This window comes from Gymnoscopelus microlampas, assembly GCF_963454915.1.
Source record: "Gymnoscopelus microlampas genome assembly, chromosome: 22".
Classification (NCBI taxonomy): domain Eukaryota; kingdom Metazoa; phylum Chordata; class Actinopteri; order Myctophiformes; family Myctophidae; genus Gymnoscopelus; species Gymnoscopelus microlampas.
The window spans coordinates 1736516-1759720 of NC_139959.1; the positions used below are offsets into that span (position 1 = coordinate 1736516).

The 23205-nt window shown below is 44.8% G+C and overlaps 2 protein-coding genes across 2 annotated transcripts; both read right to left on the bottom strand.

The window, feature by feature from the left end:
- Window positions 1-3796: 3796 nt before the first annotated feature.
- Window positions 3797-6656, bottom strand: LOC311038905 (uncharacterized protein). Its single transcript, XM_084048534.1, has 4 exons — window positions 6461-6656; window positions 4575-4683; window positions 4418-4492; window positions 3797-4240 (listed from the first exon to the last, which is right to left on the bottom strand). The coding sequence occupies exons 1-4, from the start codon at window positions 6537-6539 to the stop codon at window positions 4045-4047; spliced, it is 459 nt and encodes a 152-aa protein (XP_083904660.1). The 5' UTR covers window positions 6540-6656; the 3' UTR covers window positions 3797-4044.
- Window positions 6657-16553: 9897 nt separating this feature from the next.
- Window positions 16554-22716, bottom strand: LOC311038944 (extracellular calcium-sensing receptor-like; the record flags this gene model as incomplete). The annotated part of the gene is made up of 8 exons (XM_084048576.1): window positions 22438-22716; window positions 21825-21911; window positions 20524-20793; window positions 19373-19579; window positions 18805-19080; window positions 17765-17992; window positions 17552-17675; window positions 16554-17467 (listed from the first exon to the last, which is right to left on the bottom strand). Exons 1-8 carry the CDS (start codon window positions 22699-22701, stop codon window positions 16554-16556), a joined length of 2370 nt encoding a protein of 789 aa, XP_083904702.1. The 5' UTR covers window positions 22702-22716.
- Between the last annotated feature and the right edge of the window lie 489 nt (window positions 22717-23205).

The following is a 23205-nucleotide window of genomic DNA, read 5'->3' on the forward strand; positions in this document are numbered from 1 at the left end:
GTAATACGATAAATCATTGTCTTCATGTAAGTAATCAACTCAGGAAGTTTCATTATGATAACTCTTTTTAAAATGTTGTCATTTTTTCACCTGTCATGTACGTATGGGGAAAATAACAAAATGTGTGATAACCATGAAAAAGCTGCACCTGTGGAGAGGTTATCATATATTTATTTACTCGTATTGACCCTATGAACAATTTAATATAGGTATAGTATTGCCCACTCTTTCGATAATGAAATCTTGTCTGGCTCATGGACTAACTGTGTAGACAATACTAGACATTATGGCACTTGTGTGGCGGAACTGAGTTCTAATCGCAGGTACTGTTGTAGGACATGAAGCGCAGTGATTGCGACTTTGAAATAAATACGCTTTTGTTTTTCTCCCATTAATGCCAGAGAATCAATATCGGCATGTGTGTGCTTGTGTCGCTGTACTTGCGAGGGCCAAATGTCCCCACGAGTACAGTGGAAGTAGTACGAGTTTCATTAGACTTAATAATCAGATTGGGTTTGATTAGGAAATTGGAAGTTAGGTTAGGGGTTAGAGAAATCTATCAAGACAGATTCAGAGCTCCACAACTGAATCTGTCGGCAACTCCCATCACAACGTGTAGAGTTTGTTGTCACTAGGAATGAACAGTGGTCTCTACACGGGTAATTGGGCGGTGCCCCCAGAGGCTAATTCTATTTTCTAAAAAAAAAATGTGCCGATGGGTTCCCAGATTGGGGTTAGAGTTATGCCTGAATGTATACGTAGTTGCACGCCAGTGTCACGCTCAGAGAATACCCGTGTGTGTGTGTGTGTGTGTGTGTGTGTGTGTGTGTGTGTGTGTGTGAGCACAGATAGACTCTAGGTGGTGCTAGAGCACCTGCCCTTTGCCCTCTTGACCAGAAGTGCCCCTTTTTCTCCAGTTTACAGCAGGGGTCTTCAACAGGGGGTCCAGGACCCCTAGGGGGTCCTCAGAGTAACTACAGGGGGTCCGCCAAATCTTTATGTGATATGATTTTTCTTTTTACCATAACCACTCGAAACCTAGCATTCCTTTTCTGAGGAGAACTTTAGCCAAAAATAGGAGATCTACAAGCTCACAACGCCTCACGCTGCGAGGCGTTGTGAGCTTGTAGATCGGCTATTTTTTGGCAAAGAGGTAAAAAAAAAAAAAAAAGTATAATTTACTTGAGCACCTGCCCCTCAAAATATCTGTGCACGCCACTGTGCGTGTGTGTGTTATCCGGTGTTGGTAACATGGCAGATGGAAGTAACCCAATGATGACTGTGAATACGTGCGCTGTTTACACTTCTGTACATTCTGAAGTTGTTTGCATGGATTCATGCACGTGAGACACATGTTTATTCAAGTTTGTATGACATAATCAGAAGCAACTGAAAAATATTATCTATAAATGTGTGTGTGTGTGTGTGTGTGTGTGTGTGTGTGTGTGTGTGTGTGTGTGTGTGTGTGTGTGTGTGTGTGTGTGTGCGCGTGCGCGTGTAGCTTATAGTCTGAATGTCTTCATAGGGCCCAGGGACTACATGCACGCTCTGGGCTCTGAGAGCGGCCTGCAGTTCATCGTGACTGGCGGAGAGGACGGCCAAGCCCTGAGCGCCATCAAAGTCGTCACCCTCCAGGCCCCGCCCCTCTCAATCACGGTGAGCCACATACACTCGCACGCATGTATACGCACGCACACGCACACGTACACGCACACGCGCACACACACACACAGAGATCGGGGTCCGCGGCCAAATACAAATAATTTTGGGGGTCCTTGACATGAAAACGTTTGAGCACCACTGATATTATAGCAATATGAGTTTTTCAGAAAACTGTTAGGACAGGGGTCTTCAACGTTTTCAGGCCAAGGACCCCCTAGCTGAGAGAGAGATGAAGCAGGGACCCCCCTCTATGTCGTAAAAAATTGTGTTTCAGATTCAACATTTTTCGTTTACATGGTCCGCCCTTTTTTCCCTCTACACCTATGCCTCTTTGACAAAAATAGCCGATCTACAAGCTCACAACGCCTCGCGCTGCGAGGCGTTGTGGATCTTGGCGTTGTGAGCTTGGCACACACACACACACACACTTGAGGCGTTGTGGAACCAATTTGGTTCCATTTGTACACTCTTAGAGTTAAATTATCACTGAGGATTTTATAGTGTAGATTGGGATCTCAGAGATTATAAAAAAATAAATAATGATAACAATTGGATTAAATTTGGGTCTGTGGTATAAGGCTTGACATTAAAATGGTTGAGAATGACTGATTTAAAGGACATCACCTCTAACCCCAAATCCCGACTCAAAATCCTGCCCTGTTCTTTCTCCGGATTGGACGAAAATTGGTATTCTGACCTGATTTTTTTTCTGCCAATAAACAGGACATTGCAAAGACAAAAACTGTGTTTGTTTGTGTGTGTGTGTGTGTGTGTGTGTGTGTGTGTGTGTGTGTGTGTGTGTGTGTGTGTGTGTGTGTGTGTGTGTGTGTGTGTGTGTGTGTGTGTGTGTGTGTGTGTGTGTGCACTCGTGGGTGCATGTGTGTGTCATTAACTATATCACCACCAGGTGTTGCCACCTGCATATTATTCATGGTAAATCAAACATCTAGCATTCATTCATCCAAAGGGGAATCCAACCAGTGGTAGAAGTAGTACTCAGATGTTGTTGTTGTGTTTTTACTTGAGTAAAAGTACAATTACAGAGACCACTGGCACTTAGTGCATGCTGACTTTCAGTCTCCCACGGTCATACAAAGACAGTATTGAGCCCCTTGCCGAAAGGTAATTTTCCTTGTGGCAATTGTGCTCAGCGTAGCAATAACTACAAGACTTGCAGCCCTATTTTTGCCAGTGCCTTACCCTATTACAAAATATTTTGAGATGGGGGTCGGCGGCCAAATACATATCAGTTTGTATCCTTGACATGAAATAGTCTGAGAACCACTGATATAGCAATATTATGTCTGTTTCATAAAACTGTTAGGATTTAGAAGGCATTTTGTAGAATCGGCTTAATGGGTTAACATACAGTATAATAGGATAACCTGTAGTTCCAAAACTGTTGGATTTATCTAGTTATACCTCAGTGTATGTTCTATTCTATTCTATGAAACAATGAAAATGCAAAACATTTCAATGAGCCCAGCGATCCTTGAAATCTGTTGACATTTATTTATATGAATATGAATCACACAACTCTGTCTTGTATAAAAACATGTCACAAGGTAGTTAAAGGAATAAATAACTTCAAAGTCGTTCTCTTAAAAGTAGGGAAAGTGATCTTTTTGGTTAAAACATAGTGTGATTGTAGACATTGCTATAGTGTTTGTTCAGTAACAGGGGTCTTCCCGTCTCTCCAGCTCTTTAATAAAATACATTCGCAGGTGGTTTGCCAATTTCAGTCAATCAGAAGAGAGTACCTATTATCAGTTTAAAATGTATAGTGTTCCAGTTCCAATTGTGTCTGCTCATTTATTTGTATCATTGCTTCCAATTTCATGTGTTTATCCTGTATTCTGTGTGAGTTCTGTCTCTGTTTGGATAGAATTGGTATCCCGACCTGAAAATGTATTTTCTTTTTTACTAAAGAGCTGGAGAGACTGAACAAAAACTCAGCAACAAAAAATCAGAATATAGAACTTATTTTAACAAATACATTTCACCTACCCTATACCTTTAAGTTTCATAAATAACATAATGATAGCTTCGAAAGACAATAAAAACAGCAATAACAACATAATATGATTCCATAAATAAATGCATGTAATAAATACATTCTTACAGGTTTTCTGAGCACTGAGAATAAATTAAACACTGATGATAATAATTTAAAACACATTAAATCATGTCACAAATAAGGCTCTGAAAATATGATTAATAGCAGTGGACTTTCAACACGTTCTTTCAGATGCTGCTTCAACAGAAATGCTGATTCATCCTCTTTCACTTCCTGGTTCCCTCCTCGAGGTCATTGGCTGGAGAGGGAGAGGACGGCGCGCTATTGGTCCGCTGGCCTGCCGAGCCGAGGTACGACCGTAGACCTCACTGGGACGAGGAGGAGAATGAGGTAGGAGGCAAGGATGTAGGAGGCAAGGATGTAGGAGGAGAGGAGGTAGGAGGCAAGGATGTAGGGGGCAGGGAGGTAGGAGAAGAGGAAGAGGTAAGGAGGGAGAGGAGAGAGGGAGTAGAGGAGGAGGTGGAGAGAGGGGAGGTAGGCTTGGCGTTCTTGCGTGCCGCCCTGTTATGAAAACAATACAGAAACAATGATGGTTAAGCTACAGTATAAGGATATGGTTAGATTATTTGGTGCAGTGTGTGCGTGCGTTAGTGAATGATAGAAATTTTGAATGAGTGAGTGAGTGATTAATAAATTAATACATTAATGAATGAACATGCTAGTGATTGATTGTCTTACTCAAAGTCTTTGATCGTGTGTCGCACCCAGGGAGCGTTGAATTGACTGCAGAAAACTCCTTTCTCTGTCTGAAAACTGCAAGAACACAACAGTTTAGATCCAAGGGATCCCACACTACATGGTACAGACAGACAGACAGACAGACAGACAGACTTACATGATAGCAGCGACACATGGCAGGTTTCTCCTCTGGACCATGTATCCAGTGATAGGTTCGGTCATCTTCTGTCTGCTTACTGTAGTACAGCAGGACGCTAGCTTCTCAGCTGTAAGAAAACAACACATGGATCAAGCGTTAGGTCATTTTGCTATGACACATAACATATATACATATATATATATATACAACTCTCCTCAGGTACAGTAAATCCAGGATGTTGATTGCATTAATTGATTTTGACTATTTTAGTGACAAATTTAGTACAGTGGCTCGATAACAAAAAAAAAAAGCCAAATGGATAATCATAAAAATGCTTGTTTTCATTGTGGTCCATGTATCGCACATTCAACATTTCTACAGGCAACAATACAACAAACAAATGGTACAAAAATCCAGTTTAATCAATCAATCAAGGATGCCACTCACAAGAGACGAAGCAGAGCTCACCGAAGGAGTGAGCCGTTTGCAACCCCGTGAGGCAGAGCTAAGCTATAGTTCAGGGGTCAATTCCCCCCCCCCCCCCCAATTTTTCAGGGGTATTTTCAGCCCAAGGACCCCCTAGCTGAGAGAGAAATGAAGCAGGGACCCCAATACATATTGTATAAAATTGTGTTTCAGACTAAACTTTTTTTGTTTACTTGGTCTGCTCTTTTTTCCCTCTGCACCTATACCTCTTTGCCAAAAAATAGCCGATCTACAAGCTCACAACGCCTCACAATGCATCGCAGGCGTTTTTTGGCTAAAGTTCTCAGAAAAAGGGATGCTAAGGTTCAAGTGGTTAAGGTAAAAAAAAAATCATATCACACACAGATTTGGCGGACCCCCTGTGGTAACTCTGAGGACCCCCTAGGGGTCCTGGACCCCCTGTTGAAGACCCCTGCTATAGTTTGTGTTTTACTTTACAGTTGTGTTCCTTTCATTTTGTAGTAACTGGTCTTCCTTGTTTCTTAGCTTTAGTTAGGTTTTTTTTTGTACCTTTTAGTTTTCTGTTTTCCTTAGTTGCTGTTACCTGTGTTATCACACCTCCCTGTGGTTATTAGTTATCTGCACCTATGTCCTGTTAGTGCCCTAGCCTATCCCTGTGTTGTCACTTATGTTCACCTGTGTCTACTTATCTCTATATGCAATATAAACAGTCAGTTCCCTGTGCTCATGCCCTGCCAGTTCTTAGATGTTGTTAAGTGTTCCGTTTGACTCCTGCTTTTCTAGTGTGGGCTCATCCTCTGTTATATATCCCAAGAGTTCCCAACTTCCCTGTGTAACTTCCTCATGCTCCTTGTGTTCCTAGCTAGTGTTAACTATCATTAACCTTTTAAATCCAGGAAAGCATCTGTGTCACTTTAGATTTCTTTGGCTATTGAAAAATAGCAGATATACAAGCTCTTAGCTGTGTCGCGCTATGAGCTTGTAGATCTGCTCTTTTTGAAAAAAAATCATGCCAATGTGTGCAAAACTTTGAATATATATATTTTATAGCGAACATTTGTAACTCAAATCTTTGCTTCTTGGGATCCCTGGAACTAAATATCTTACAAATGTTTGCTTTAAAAATATATATATTCAAAGATTTGCACAAATCATGATTTTTCAAAAATGGCAATAGCTTGTAGATCTGCTATTTTCACTAGTTTGGGTCTCGGGTGAACGTCTAATTTCTCTTTTGGGTCTCGAGCTAAAAAGCTTGGGAACCACTGCCCTAAAGAACCACTGAAGAACCAATATTTTGTTTTAGACCTGAAAAAAAAAAAAAGAGTCCCAGGGGATCCCTGAAGACCACGGTGGAACCCACTGCCTTAATAGCATCACAACAACTCCATTGGATGTACAGTACATATAGTACGTACAAATACTGCTATACTAGCCTATACTGCGTATATACTCACCGGCTGAGGCCACGTCAACCAGAGTCACCAGCACCACACACATCACAGCAGTCTTCAGGAGGATTCCACAGCACACCATGTTTACCAGATAGGAGTGAGTACGACTCAATGTGAAATGAATGAGTGAATAGAATGAATGAAAGGAAATGTAATATCGTTTAATTCAATCTTCTTCTCTCCTCGATCTCTCTCTTCCTCGTCAGTGTCAGTCTAGTGATGTGACAGGCTTGAAGAGTGGCTGATACTTAAGGCCTGAAAAGCAGAAGTGCAACTACACCCCCCCCTCCCTCCTCCTCCCCCCAATTTATGAATGAATACATTGTGTCTGTCGGGTGGAAACCTTGTATGTCCAAAAGCGTTACTTTTCAGGAAGTGGGCAAAGGAAAGAAAAAGAACCTGTGTTTCAATGGATCCAGTCTAGTTGTTATTTAGTCACAAGCTCTTGTTAATACTTACTTTTCATTAGTTAATACTTTCATTCATAAATCCCACAGACACACATAACCACTTTCTGTCAGAATGTACCAAAAATGTAGCAAAAGGCCTACTTTTTTCAAAATAGGGGTCCTTGCGGGGTCCCAAGTGGGTCCCCAGCTAAATTACGTAATATAGCGTCACAATAATTGTAACCACTATTATTTCATACTTTGGCTACTCAAAAATAGCAGATATACAGCATGAAGTGACGCGCTGTGAGCTTGTGCATCTGCTATTTTTTGAAAAGTCTTGAAAATGTTTGGCCATTTTTGAATAATTTTGCTTTTTTTTTTAACACAAATATTCTCTTCTGGGGGTCCCGTCTGGCACTAGAAATGTTCAGATGGGGGTCCGCGGCCAAATACATATCAATTTGGGGGTCCTTGACAGGAAAAAAAAAGCACTGAAGTAGGGCATTCATTTATGGGGGGTGGGTGTACTTAGACCATTCAATTCGGGCCATGAGGCCCATGCCTGAACTGTGGTCCAATGAATCCCCCTTTTCTCTCTGCCTTCTGTCAACTGCAGGTAGAAAAAGGCCAAACCACCCTGCAAGCCCTCTGATCTTTTCATGTGGCAAATGAGCAGTTTAGCCCATTAAGACCGGGAACGCTTCTCTGTCATTTTAGCTTTTCTTGCTATTCAAAAATAGCAGATATACAAGCTCGTAGCTATATGAGCTTGTAGATCTGCTATTTTTGAAAAAGTTTGAACATTTGTGCAAATCTTTGAATATAATATATATTATATTATATATTGCTATGAGCTTGTATATCTGCAATTTTTGAACAGCCATCCGTTCCCGGTTTGGGATGTTTAATGTGGCTTCTGCCACATTAAACATTCTACGTTCTGTCAGACGTAAATCCCACCAACTCAAAATAATCATATTTGAACTGAGGACCCCCAAAAAATAATATTATTTGAACTGAGGACCCCCTCAAAAAATAATATTATTTGAACTGGGGACCCCCTTCCCTGATAGCCACTTGGAATAGGAGTTTAGGCATTCCATTTAGTTTGAATCGGTACCACAGATAAATATTGTAAAAAAAATAGCACATCTACAAGCTTTGCGTCGCGAAGGCTTTGTGACCTCGTAGTTCGTCTACTTTCAAAACGTTTGCCTCTTTCTTATATCATTTTACAAACCATGTGGGAGACCCCGTTAGGGGTCCCGCCCCACAGGTTGAGAACCACTGCCCTACAGCAGTGGCATGAGCGATGAGTGGACGGTGAGGAAGTTGTGTTGCATGTGACCGGCAGGGCGCTGCCCGACAGGAAACCATTTCATCACTTGGTTTTCTTTAGGGATTCTCCACGAATCAGACTTAAATGTGACGTCACAGTTTCGTTTATTGTGGGTCTGATGGCCAGGGCCCTCAAAAAACGCTGACATCAGTTCTTAGAAATTACTGTTGGCTACAGGAAGGATGGAGATATGACAGACGGTTCGGAAGTGAATGTAGACGCTATGCCAAAGCTGCTGTCATCAGCATGACTTAAACCACATGTGGTGGAAAAATAGTCTACTCACATGTTTTACTTAAGTAAAAGTATCAATACTGCAAATCCGGAATTCTAAATTTACTTGAGTAAAAGTACAAAAGTGCCGTTATCAAAATGTACTTAAAATACCAAGATTAGAAAGAGCTTGTTACGCAGAATGTCCCATTTCACAAGTTTTCAAATCTATAAAATGTATTCAAATCAATTGAAAATAGCAGATCTACAAGCTCACAATGCGTCGCATGTAGATGTAGTGGAGTAGAAAAAAATACATAAAATTGGAAATACTCCAGTAAAGTAAAACATACTTATACTTAGTTACTTTCCACCACTGCTTAACCATATATGGTTGACCAGAGTCCCGCAGGGCTCTATACTAAGTGTCCTCTCTGTTTTCGCGGTACATTAACTATCTTCGCTGGAAATTAGCCGATCTACAAGCTTTCCATTCAACGGCCACTGGGAAACTTTAGATGTGGCAGATTGTAATCAATGCTCCAACTCAGTCAAATCAAGCAGCTTTGTGGATATTGTGGGACACTGATCAAGGCCAAGACACAGATAGGCAGGGTACAAGCCCAATGAAGGGTTTTTATTCAACCTCTTAGCTCAGAGAGCTCTTGTTATTACGTTATTTTGTCAAACTTAAATCATAACAGGCACATCAACATAAATTCCTCCCAGGTCTGGGGACATTTTCCATTCACATTCACATTTCCATGTTTAATGCTCGATCCATCAGGTTGCCTATGAAAATTAAAGAGACATTCTTTTAGTTCTCAAATTCACACACAAAGTCATTTAACGGTGTAGGGAATTTAATGTGGGATCTCACTCACCGCCCGAAAGCACCTGTCCAGTCACCAGGAGAGCCAGTGGAGAATGAGGCAGAGTGGCTGCGCTTTTAAATGTTTGTGGGCCACACCTAACTGGCCAGCGCAGGTGTGCGGAGTTGTGGCTGATTCATGATGAGGACAGGTAGGTACCGCCCCTCTATGACGTGTCCCAGGCTGCGCTGCTGTCTGTCTGGCCTCTCTCTGCCTCTCTCCCACTGCTTCTCCCTGGTGAGGTGCTTACCTGTCGGGCGGCGCCCTAGTGAGACTCCACATATCCCCCCCCTAAGCCCACCGCCTGTGCCGGGGGCTTCATTTCCTTCCTCCTCATACATCCTGGACAGGGCGTCTGCGTGCGGGATGTCCTTTCCAGGCCGGTGCTCCACCCTAAAGTTGTAGTCCTGGAGTTCCAAAAACCAGCGCGTCACCCTCGCGTTCCTGTCCTTGTTTGTCGCCATCCACTTCAATGGTGCGTGATCTGTAATGAGAGTGAAAGTGCGTCCCCATAGATAGTAGCGGAGGTGGTGTATGGCCCACTTCACCGCCAAACACTCTTTTTCAACTGTTGCATAGTTTTTCTCGTGGTCTAACAGCTTCCTGCTCACATACGTCACTGGGTGTTCCTCGCCATCGATGACCTGGGCGAGGACCGCTCCAAGACCGGTGCCGGACGCGTCCGTGTGCAGGAGGAACGGCTGGCTGAAGTCGGGGGCCTTTAACACCGGCTCCTCACAGAGTGCGCTCTTCAGCCGCTGAAATGCCGTCTCCGTTTCGTCCGTCCAGGTTACGTGGTGCGGTAGTTTCTGCCTGGTTAACTCATACAGCGGGGCTGCAACAGTAGAGTAATTGTTAATAAACTTCTGATAATATGATATTAGCCCGAGAAACGACTTTACTTGTTTTTTCGTGGTGGGACGGGGCCAGTCCCGGACGCGCTCCACCTTGCGCGTCTGTGGCTTCACACAGCCCCGGCCAATCGTGTAGCCGAGGTAGTCGGTCTCGGTCAACCCGAGACGGCACTTCTTGGCGTTGGCGGTCAGCCCGGCGCGTCTGAGGGCCTCGAGTACTGCGTGTAGGTGCTGTAGGTGTCGGCCCCAGTCGCAGCTGTGTATGACGATGTCGTCCAGGTAGGCTGCGGCGTAGGCGCGGTGCGGCCGCAGGATTCGGTCCATGAGCCGCTGGAACGTGGCGGGGGCCCCGTGTACGCCGAACGGCAGCACCGTGTACTGGTAGAGGCCCTCCGGTGTGGAGAAGGCCGTCTTTGCTTTGGCCCGGTCCGTCAGTGGTACCTGCCAGTATCCCTTGGTCAGGTCGAGGGTGCTGACGAACCGGGCCGGGCCGAGGCGCTCGATGAGCTCATCGACGCGCGGCATCGGATAGGCGTTGAACGTGGAAACGTCATTCAGCTTCCTGAAATCATTGCAGAACCGTAGGGAGCCGTCTGGCTTGGGGACGATAACAATGGGGCTGGACCAGGGGCTGTACGACTCCTCGATGACGCCGAGCTCCAACATCTTGGCCACCTCTTCTTTAATCGCCACCCGTCTAGCTTCTGGAATCCGGTAGGGCCGTTGGCGCACCACTTTCCCTGGCGTGGTGCGTATGTCATGCCGTATGGCGTTCGTCCGTCCAGGCAGGTCGGAGAATACGTCTCGGCTCCGTCCCAGCAGCTCCTTGACGTCCTGGCTCTGCGCGGGGGAGAGGTCCTCTCCGAGGGGAACCGGGGGCAGGCTCGGCGGGGCGGACGTGGCGAGTAGGGCGGGTAGGGACAGCGGCGGCGTGGCGTTCCATTTCTTCAATATGTTGATGTGGTATATCTGGTGGCCCTTCCTCCGGCCGGGCTGTGCCACCTTATAGTCGACGGGCCCCATCTTCTCGACCACCTCATACGGCCCTTGCCATTTGGCGAGGAATTTGCACTCGCTGCTGGGAACGAGGACCAACACCTTCTCCCCCACCTGGAGCTCACGGAGAGTGGCGCCCCGGTTGTATGTGCGCGCCTGGTCCCGCTGCGCCTGCTCCATATGCTCACGCACCAGTGGCCAGATCGCCTTGGCCCTGGCCTGGAGGCGCTCAATGTGGTCCACGACGCTGCGGTGGGGGGAGGGTTGACTCTCCCAGGTCTCCTTGGCGATGTCGAGCAATCCACGGGGTCTCCTGCCGTACACCAGTTCGAAGGGGGAGAACCCCGTGGACGCCTGCGGCACTTCCCTGATGGCAAACAGTACAAAAGGGATCAACTGGTCCCAGTCTTTCCCATCAACAGTGGTTAGTTTTTTCAACATTTTCTTTAGTGTCTGATTAAATCTCTCCACGAGACCGTCAGTCTGAGGGTGATATACAGAGGTGCGTATACGTTTCACTTTTAGCCATTTGTACAGCAGCGTCATAACCCTCGACATAAAACATGTGCCTTGATCAGTAAGGACCTCCTCGGCTATTCCCACCCGGCTAAACATCATCATAAGTTCGTGGGCCACGGCTTTGGCCGAGGCGGTCCGTAGGGGAATGGCCTCTGGATATCGAGTGGCATAATCAAGAATTACCAGAATGTAGCGGTGTCCGCGGCCGGACTTGGGCAGCGGGCCCACGATGTCCATGGCGAGACGTGAGAATGGCGTGCTGATGATGGGTAGCGGGACCAGTGGGTTGTGGAACGTGGGTCGGGGGGCGGACTTCTGACACTCCGGGCAGCCCTTGCAAAAAACTTCCACGGCCCGCTTAACACCGGGCCAGTAGAAGCGGGCTAGAATGCGCTCGTGTGTCTTTTTCACCCCCAGGTGAGCACCCAACTGGTGCGTGTGTGCTAGGTAAAGGACTCGTGACACATATGATTTAGGCACAAGCAGTTGTTCTAACGTCTCCCCCCCCTCGTCTATCACTCCTCTATACAATAGTCCATTTTTAACAAGAAAGTACGGGGGCTTTAGTGTACTCACCCCGTCACATTTCTTCCCATCAATGGCGGCGACACTCTGACGCGCCATCTCCAGCGTGGGATCACACCACTGGGCGGTGGCGAACTCCCCCCCCCTCGGGGTTTCGGGCGACTCGGGCCTGGGGAATTCGGCGAACGGGTCGGGGTCGCTCGCCGCAGTCGAGACGGCGCGGCCTGGCGGAGAATGGACCTCCTCTTCTCCTGCGCTCGCCTCCTCGTCGTCCGCTGCTGGGGCGCCTGGAGCCTCTTCTGGCGAGGCGCCGCTCTCGGAGCCGGGGGAGGTGGGCCGAAACGCCGGGCAGGCGTGTAGTGGAGCTGGGGGTCCGCTGCGCTCTGCGCGGCGGCGGCGTCGGTGGGGCGGCTTCTTTTGCAGGCCAGGCTTCCAGTACCGCTCGAATAGGACGCAGTCCACGCCGATCAACAGCGGCACGGGGAGGTTCGGCACCACCCCCGCTGGCACCACGGCGTCTCCCCGTGGTGTCTGGACCCGCAGCTGCGTCACCGGGTAGTGGCGGACGTCGCCGTGTACACACGACACGGGCACGGTGGCGGTGGAGAGGCGGCCTGCCAGGTCGGCGCGGACCAGGGTGACGGCGCTGCCCGAGTCGAGGAGCGCGTGGGCGTCAGCGCCGTCTATCTTCACCGGCAGTCGGGCGTGGCGTCGAGGTCCAGTACCGGTGTGCAGGCAGGGGCGTGCCGGGTCGGAGCTGGCGGCGGTTCCCATTGACACGTCGCGGTCTCGGTCGGGGCAGGACCAGGAAATGTGGTCGGCTTGGCCACATACATAGCAGCGTCTCTGCTGGGCGCCCCGGCCGGGGCCCTCGGCGACGGCCGCGTCGGTGCGGTTGGTGGACGGCGGTGGCGGCTGGGCCCTCCGGCGGTCACGGCTGGGTTTTTCGTCTGGCGTCGTCTTGGGTGCGTCAGCGCGCGTGGACCTCATCATCTCAACGCTGACTTGGTGATTTTCCAACAGAGCTACGAGGGCCTCCAGTGAGGTTGGGCTCACCTGCGAGGCATAGCGGCGTGCGTCGGGCGGCAAGGATCGGATGCATCTGTCAATGACGATTCGGTCGATTATGGGTGGCTCTCCTCCACTCGTCAGCCAGCTGTGCGTGGTGCGTAATAGGCTCGCTATTTGGGGCCGAGGTGGCTGGGCCGGCTGGTAGGCCCAGTGGTGGAACCGCTGCGCCCGGGCGGGCAGGCTGTAGCCCTGGCTGGCCAATATCGCTTCTTTTAGCTTACGATAGTCTCTGGCATCTGCCATGGTCAGGTCGCGACAAACCCGCTGTGATTCGCCCGTCAGGAAAGGCGCTAGGAGCGAGGCCCACTCTGCTGCCGGCCATCTCTCCCTGGCTGCGGTCCGCTCGAAGACCTCGAGATAAGCTTCTATGTCGTCGTCTGGTGACAATTTAGTGAGCACCTCCCGCGGTGCGCGAGTCGTAGAAACATCTCTGGAGATGCGGTCGATTAATTTTTGTACCGCTGCCTGTAAGTCAGTTTGGCTTTTCAGAAGCGCAGTTAAAGCGGTAGTGTGCTCCATGCTGTGGCTTCTTGACGTAGATCAGTGTACCCGTATTCTCCACCATATGTGGGACACTGATCAAGGCCAAGACACAGATAGGCAGGGTACAAGCCCAATGAAGGGTTTTTATTCAACCTCTTAGCTCAGAGAGCTCTTGTTATTACGTTATTTTGTCAAACTTAAATCATAACAGGCAAATCAACATAAATTCCTCCCAGGTCTGGGGACATTTTCCATTCACATTCACATTTCCATGTTTAATGCTCGATCCATCAGGTTGCCTATGAAAATAAAAGAGACATTCTTTTAGTTCTCAAATTCACACACAAAGTCATTTAACGGTGTAGGGAATTTAATGTGGGATCTCACTCACCGCCCGAAAGCACCTGTCCAGTCACCAGGAGAGCCAGTGGAGAATGAGGCAGAGTGGCTGCGCTTTTAAATGTTTGTGGGCCACACCTAACTGGCCAGCGCAGGTGTGCGGAGTTGTGGCTGATTCATGATGAGGACAGGTAGGTACCGCCCCTCTATGACGTGTCCCAGGCTGCGCTGCTGTCTGTCTGGCCTCTCTCTGCCTCTCTCCCACTGCTTCTCCCTGGTGAGGTGCTTACCTGTCGGGCGGCGCCCTAGTGAGACTCCACAATATGTTCAGTCAAAACAATCCACCAGGTCAGAGGTTCTGCTAATTGTAATGTATGTAGTATACAGATTAGAATGCGAACGTGGTTGTTTTTGTGGTCGATATTTACGTTCAAAGCGACAACATCCCCTGGTCTTAATGATGACATTGACTAATTCTCCCTATTTCTCTAATAACAGGCTACTCAGCCAGTATGTTGACATGTTATTGATGCTGATGTGAATCCTATTGTGTACTGTGTTCTTTTTCCCCCCATGTGGGTTCTATGTTCCACTTGTTCCAGCCTGATTATATTGTATTTTATTGCTCTACTTGGTACTTCGGGTTAAGACGCATTCTGTTCTGATTGTGAGCTTGTAGATCGGCTATTTTCAATAGGTTTGTCTCTTTCTTATATAATTTGATAATTTTGGCCAATGTTTGACCGGTTTGTTATCGTATAGTTTGTTGATTATGTTTGATGCAGTAATGGTCTTAAGAGGTATTAGGTATTAAAAAGGTCCTTAAAAGTCCTTAAATTGTCACTTTACTGTCATCTGCCCCCCCCCCCCCCCCCCAAATCATGTGGGGACAACCTGTGGATCCCGATTCACAGGTTGAGAACCACTGCCCTAACCTCTCTCTGTATTATCTGACTCAGAAGATTACAGTCATCAGTTCTTGAAAAGAAATAGAGGACGATCGCCCCCGTCTTGTGGTCAGACAGTTTTCCACTATGGAAACTGAAATGATGTTTCACATCATTCATTCTGAGTAAGCGGTGAAACATGCATGACCAGTGGTGGGAAGTAGCTAAGTACATTTACTCAAGTACTGTACTTAAGTAAAACATTTAGGTACTTTTACTTTGCTTGAATATTTCAATACTTACTCCACTACATCTCAGACAAAGGCAAATATTGTTTACTCCACTAAAATTATTTGATGTTATTTATTATTACAAAACATACATTACCTACTTCGGCCCTATTTAAACTTTGGCTTTTTGAAAATAGCCGATCTACAAGCTCACAAAGCTTGTAGATCTACTATTTTCAAAATATTTTATTACATTTTATACATGGTGCCCTGTGAAACGGGACATTCTGCATAATGAGTACTTTTACTTTCGGTACTTTAAGTATATTTTGATACCAATACTTTTGTACTTGTTCTCAAGTAAATTCTGATTCCCGGAACTTTAACTTGTAACAGTGTTTCAACATTGCAGTATTGATACTTTTACTTAAGTAAAGAAATGTAGTACTTTTTTCCACCACTGATTCTGAGTAAGCGGTGAAACATGCATGACCCTTGTAGATACTTTACATTTTTCAGAAACCCTCTCTGAGTAAGCAGTGAAACATGACATGACCCTCCCTAATAAGAGTCTAATCAACAAGGGATGGGGGAAGGTAATTGACACAGGGAATACATTTACAAAGTTGCATTTACAAACTTGGAGGTACCTTTAAAAGTACATACATTTGCCATTTTAGAATGTGAAATAACCCCAGATTAAAGACCCTGTAAAGACAATTCAATTAATATTTGTTTCTAAACACATTCTACATGTTAAAAAAAGTCATGGCTGAAAATGTGTACAAATTCTGGGAACTATGTTTTACTGCATTGTGGAATTAGAACAGTTTTTTTTAAACATATCTGAGTTATGATTTTGGGGGGTGGGGTTGAAATCAGACCTGATGACACACCACGCTGTCACCTCGTGACTGTAACCGTACTCTTCCAGAAAATCTTAATCCAACCCGAACAGACCCGGGGTTAGTTGAAGCCCGAGCCCCCTATAGCCACCCCATTCTCACCCCTCCCATAACCAACCCACACCCCCTCCCTACTCCCCTGCAAACCTAATGAAGTAAGATTGCCCGTTTTAGACCTAGATATAAAATGTGCCTCTTATACAGTACTTTGACCAACAAACAGAGAATGAAAAGGTGCTAATGTTTCTTATTTAAAATCCATCACCAAACGTAGACTTTAAGGGAGGGTAATCAACTTCACCAACTTTTCTTTTTGATACATAATGTAATCTCTGATCCGATTACTGCTTTTAGTTTAATCTGGTAGAAAACTTAATCTATCACTAAAAGATTATCAGTAATCAAATGTTTTCACATACATTTATTTGTAGTACAATACACAGTAAATGTAATATCATTTAATTTCTGCTCCTATGTTTTCGTGCCACCTCGACCCATGATGGACTTCTTGGTGTTTCTCTCAGGTTTCAAAAGGATTATGTAACACTTTGGTCCAAACAGTGCCACCAAAAGGCCAAAACTAGATGCTAAAATAGCAAATACCTCCACTACATCTGCATATTTGCCTGGAGAACTGATATATGCTGGGATGAAGGCTATCCACACGGCACAGAAGATCAGCATGCTGAACGTGATTAACTTGGCTTCATTGAAGTTGTCTGGAAGATTCCTTGCCATGAATGCTAGGACGAAGCTGAGGAGAGCCAGTAATCCGATATAACCTAACAACACTGCAAAACCAACTGTTGATCCCACATCACACTCATAGACTATCTTATCACTGTGGTATTGTATGTTTTTATGAGGCGTTGGAGAGGCAGACACAAGCCAGGCTGTACAGATTATGGCCTGGACGGAAGTAAGAGCCAGAACGGTTCCTCTCTGCTGTACAGCACCGAACAGCTTCATAATGTCTGCACCCCCAGGCTTGGAGGCCTTGAACACGGCCAACACCACCATAGTCTTTACCAGGATACACGAGACACACAGCACAAAGCTGATCCCAAATACCGCATGCCTCAGCTGACAGGTCCAGAGTCTGGGACGGCCAATGAACAGAAGTGCACACAAGAAACACAATTTGAGCGACAGCAAAAGTTGGAAGCTGAGCTCTGAGTTGTTGGCGCGGACCATGGGTGTGTCTCGATGGTAGATGAAGACGCCCAGGACAATGGCAGATATAAGTGTGCCTAGCAATGAGATGGTTGTCAAGGAGATGCCAAGGGGCTCATGGTAGGAGAGGAACTCCGTGCTCTTAGGGACACAGTGGTCACGTTGGGGACTGGACCAGAAGTCCTCTGGACAACTGGTGCACTCTGTAGAGTCTGACAACATGGTTAAAGGAATAGACATGTATGGTATCGTCCTGAATATAGCCTACTGTACATTGCAACATAATGTAAACCTACCAGTCTCATTGCTGATCTCTCCCTCAGAACAAGCAATGCAGTCGAAGCAGCACACAGGTTCTCCTTTCCTTCTGGCCACACGGGTTCCAGGGGAACAGCTCTCACTGCACACTGACCGAGGAGGCTACAGGATAGAAACAATTTTCAGTCTCAACTAAATTACATTCACATCATGAGCTCGACATTAGGATTATTTTAGAAAGCTGAAGTTACCTTTTTGGATTCAAAGTTCCAGAAGATTCTGTCTTCATCGAGGATGAGCTCTTCACCCGCGGAGGCTGACTTCTTGTACACTCCTACATTGTGAACCTTCGTGCTTCCGTCGGGGAGCCACGCCCAGTTCATGACATCATAGATCGGTAAAGCATCACCATTTTCATCAAATGATACATGATCACCAAATGACGTGGTGAAGTTGATCTTTTCCAGGTAATACACAAGCTAGAAATGGTAATGGGAAAAATTACAAAGAGCAACACCTCCGAGGACATAGCAAGTATCCCCCCAAAAGCTTGTGTGTAACAGTGTTACTGTTCCAAACACTGATAAACATTTACTGCCAAGCAGTGGTGGAAAAAGTACAAAAATGATTTACTTAAGTAAAAGTATCAATACTGCAATATAGAAATACTCTGTTACAAGTAAAAGTACATAATTCTAAATTTACTTGAGCAAAAGTATAAAAGTATTGGCATCAAAATGTACTTAAAGTACCAAAAGTAAAAGTACTAAAATGTTTGAAAATAGACGATCTACAAGCTCACAACGCGCCACGATGCGACGCGTTGTGAGCTTGTATATCTGCTATTTTCAAATAGCCTATGTATAAAATAGGGCTAAAGTGGTTAATGTATGTTTCATAATATCCTAATTTATACCTGAAAAGTAATTAGTAACTAAAGTTTTCAAATAATTGTAGTTGAGTAAAAGTACAATATTTGCCTCTGAGATGTAGTGGAGTAGAAGTAAAATTATTGGAAATTGGAAATACTCAAGTAAAGTACAATTACTTCAAAATTGTACTTACTGTAAGTACAGTACTTAAGTAAATGTACTTACTTTCCACCACTGCTGCCAAGCAATTGGTATTACTAAACATCATTATAAGGAGAATTATAAAACCTTCTTCATTCTGCTACGTCATTTTTTCATGCTTTTTTTGCCAATGTCATATTTATATATTCATTATGATTCTACATTTTATTCAAACTAGAAACATTAACAGCTTGGTAAACCGTTAATTAACATTACACCTGCCATGGTTGTATTGTCTGCAAACTGGCACAGCTGTGCCCAATGAAAGGCCCTCTTCCTGGCACACACTGCAACATGTCATGGAGGCCGTGGGCCAGAGTGTACACAGCCTTGTACACATTATACTCATCCCTGAGCTTAGACACGTCCAAAAGTATGGTGTCTGCTGTCCCTAGGTCCTCTTGTCCAGTACACAGCTTTCCACCAGCTTCCACCCACCCTGACGGAAGGGGACCAAATTTACACTGGAATGTGTGCTCCCAAAACTGCCTCACCTGGAGAAACATGACAAAGAATTAAGCATAATATAAAATACCTTGTGAATATTTTCATTTAATTCATTCTATCGTTTCATTCTATCGTTTCTTTTTCGATTAAGAAAATAAAAAAAAATCAAGATTGAAAGTTTTACATATCAACAAATCAATTAACCACATGAGCGTTATTTCATACTTTGTCGCACAACTGTGTCCGTGCAATAATCGATTAGTTAAATGAACTGTTGCACCCCTAGAATACATTTGATATTGCAGCTTAAAATAACTAATTAAAACAAAAAAGACTCACTATGGTATTTCCATGTCTGAGGTCAGGATCAGCGTCGGGGTGTATTTTTGACAAGAAGTCCTTCAGACCTGCAATCTCTCCACGGCGGACCGCAATACCCAGGGTGCCTCTCAGGTACGGCATGAAGTCAGGAGTCTGGAACCTAGTATCTGTGGTCAAGCCCACAGCGGTTATCCACTGCAGGCCTGTCACATTCTGCTTTACCACCTGTTGATTGTATTGAAACAAACAAACAAACAAACAAACAAAAAATATAATTAAAATATACACACACACACACACACACACACACACACACACACACGCATTTAGCCGTCATCATTCAATATAATAATAATTTTAGTATAGCAGTGAGATGTGTGAATGGTGTGATGATTTGTTTATTGTGCAGAGAAGTACTGAGATCAAAGGCAGAAGAAAAAAGTTAGAAATGTAATAATTGCTATGCATTTGAATTGATGAACATAAGAGTATGACTAAATCACATTGCAATTAAGAATGCTTGCAATTCAATTGCAACCTATTCCTGAACCTTCTTGAATCCTGACAACCTTATTCTCTGCGGATTGGGGGAACATTCGCTGAAAATAGCCGATCAGCGTTGCAAAGCGCTGTGAGCTTGTAGATTGGCTATTTTCGGTGACGAGATTACTTGGTGCAGAGGCAAAAGAAGAGAGGACCAAGTACAGAGCCTACCCAGGTCAACTAAGTATCAGTTTACTAGGTATAGAGGGTTTAAGACCTCAGGCCGATTCTACAAATGTCTTCTAAATCCAAACGCAGTTTTCTGAAAAACTTATATTTCTATATCAGTGGTTCACAAACGTTTTCATGTCAAGGACCCCCAACATTATATGTATTTGGCCGCAGACCCCCATCTCAAAATATGATGTTCCAGGGACCCCCATCAGCAAAGATTTGAGTTAAAAATGTTCGGTTTAAAAAATCTATACTATATTCAAGAATTTGCACAAATTTGCACAATTTTTTTAAAATAGCAGATCTACAAGCTCATAGCGCGGCACAAAGTGACGCGCTATGAGCTTGTATATCTGCTATTTTTTAATATAAACAAAGTATAAAATATGGCTCAAATCTAAAATGACACAGATGCTTTCCCAGTTTTAATCGGTCAAGTGGATAACCCTAACCTCCACCATGAGATTGTCCATATATCTCCCATATGCAAACACAATGACCACGTAAGCTGTGGATTTCTTCATCACAGCGACGGTCCTCTGGTATTCAGCCGGGTCATGGTCCCAGGGCAGAGCCTCCAGATAGGCCAGACAACCCAGAGCAGACTGGGTCAGGTCAGTCTGGAAGATGCGGGCAGCATCGTGGCCCCAGTCGTTGTCAATAAACAACAGTCCTGCCCAGGTCCACCCGAACCATTTCATGATATGGAGCATGGCTCGCACCTGATTGGATAAAGAATGGAGGCGTATGCGCACTTAGGCTCTATTATTCACATAATATAGTGGTAAATCAGTGAATGTCTTAAAGCAGGGGTCAGCAACCTTTAATGTCAAAAGAGCCATTTTGGACCAAAAAATAAATACAAAATCTGTCTGGAGCCGCAAACATATATGAGTCTTATAATGAAGGCAACACGGGCTATTAAGTGTATATCAAAATGACTAAATACAAATGCATGTTAATGAGCATTCATGAAATATGATGAACTTCTCGCAGCAGATCAAACATACAGGTAATCAAACAACTCTGTCTATGAACTATTCAATTCTCTTTTTTCCTCAGTTATCTTTACTTTTTGGCATTTGGAATCACACTGGCTTGTTTACACAAGCCACCTGTCTGGCTCCTCGCCAATAAATGTGTCGCAGGCTATGGCGCAAATTTCAGTTGACCGAAATGTTGAAACTTTTTATTTATTCTACACATTTTTACAATATTGGAAAACGTAAGAATGTATGTTTCATGTTTGGCCTACTACAGCAACATTACATTAAAATTAAGCTGTGAAGAAAATAAACATAGTTAATTTCCATATATATATTTTTTAAAGCTACAGGGAGCCACTAGGGAGGGGCTAAAGAGCCACATGTGGCTCCAGAGCCGTGGGTTGCTGACCCGTGTCTTAAAGGGATAGTTCACCCCCCAAACAATCTTATTTTCTATCAATTACACACCCCATGAAGCATATGTTTTAGGAATGCGACAAAAACAAATCTCCATGAATTCAAGGCTTCATGGGGTGTGTAATCAATATAAAATACGTCATTTCGTGGGTGAACTATCCCTTTAAAAGTATGTCCATTATACTTAACATTAAGTATAAAAAGTTTATTCGTTTTCATTTAGTTTTACAGTATATATTGCTCTCCCCACCTTTAATTGATCTAATCGATGAATCAATTATAAAGAAAATAATCGATAGTTACTGGCCTATACACACAGCAGATGACAGGCAAAATGCAACATGTATTACCTGGAAGGGAACACTAGGAATTGTTCTAAAAAAGGAGGGGAACTGGTTTCGGTCACTCAGACAGGAGCAGGTGGCGTAGTAACTCACCTGCAAAACACACATCTGTTGTGTAAGATACAGTACCATGTTTTGGCTGTGCCACGCTCCACCACTCGAAGACATGCCCTGACCCTCTGCTCAAAATAGTAAATAATAATACAAATAAATACATGTCAAAATTAAGCTGTGTTGTATACTAAACACTTGGTGGCAGCCGTTGCTATTTGGAGTATGAGAAACCAACTGTAGCACAACGCATGTTTTTTTAAAAGCACCATTGACAACTTAATAATAACAGGCAATAACAATTAGGCTACTTCTGCAGGGTAATCACCCAGTGCCCCCCTTCTCCTCTCTCTCTCTCTCTCTCTCTCTCTCTCTCTCTCTCTCTCTCTCTCTCTCTCTCTCTCTCTCTCTCTCTCTCTCTCTCCAGGTTCAACACAGGTTCTTTTCTTCCCCATTTCCTGAAAAGTAACTTGTTTTGGACAAGGTTTCCATCTCAACAGCGACGGTATATAAAGGATAATATTGGCGATGGGTAAAAACTGGGGTTGGAGTAGAGGAGACGACTTACCAAGGGCACCCTGTACAAACCCACTATACTAGAGATGGCAATGGTATTCGTTGAGGTCGAATCTCCCACAATGCCGAGCACCGGAGGGGAGCCGACGCAGCTCTCGTCCAACCGAAAGCGCTCGTCCTCTCTCCCGCTGACCAATGACAAGGCGGCGCGGAACGCCACTCCAAGCGTGACACAGTTGTCATAGATGCTGTAGCCCAGAGTGACGTTGGGCAACAGGCTGGGGCTCCTGTTGATCTCTGCGATGGCAAACGCCATGGTCTGAGCCCACCTGAACCCCTGAATGTAAAAACTAAAACAAAAACACACACCAAATGCTATAGGGTTGCACCAGGGTTGATTTCGTCTACTAAAACTATGACGAAAAATGTTCGCCGACTACCTTTTTTCACTGATGAAAACTAAATAAAAACTAAGCTATGCTGACTAAGTCTAAATATATTGACAAATTTCGTCAACAAATAAAAACTAGATTAAAATGTTATGGAGGGACTAGTGGAGAAGAGATCCTGTAGAACTAAGACATGTTATTTTATGTTTGGTTGCGCTCGGGTGTTGCGCTCTGAAAATAGCAGATCTACAAGCTCACAACACGTCGCAGTTGTGAAAATGTATGCGCAATATACTTTTCTCAAAAGCAATAAACGTTATCTCATTTCAACAATCCAGGTATAAAGGACGTTTCTGTTTGGATTAGAATAAAATGTTTTAAGGGGAGCAGAGAGAAACTGTATTGCTGGTGGTTTATATTCATTGTCAAAC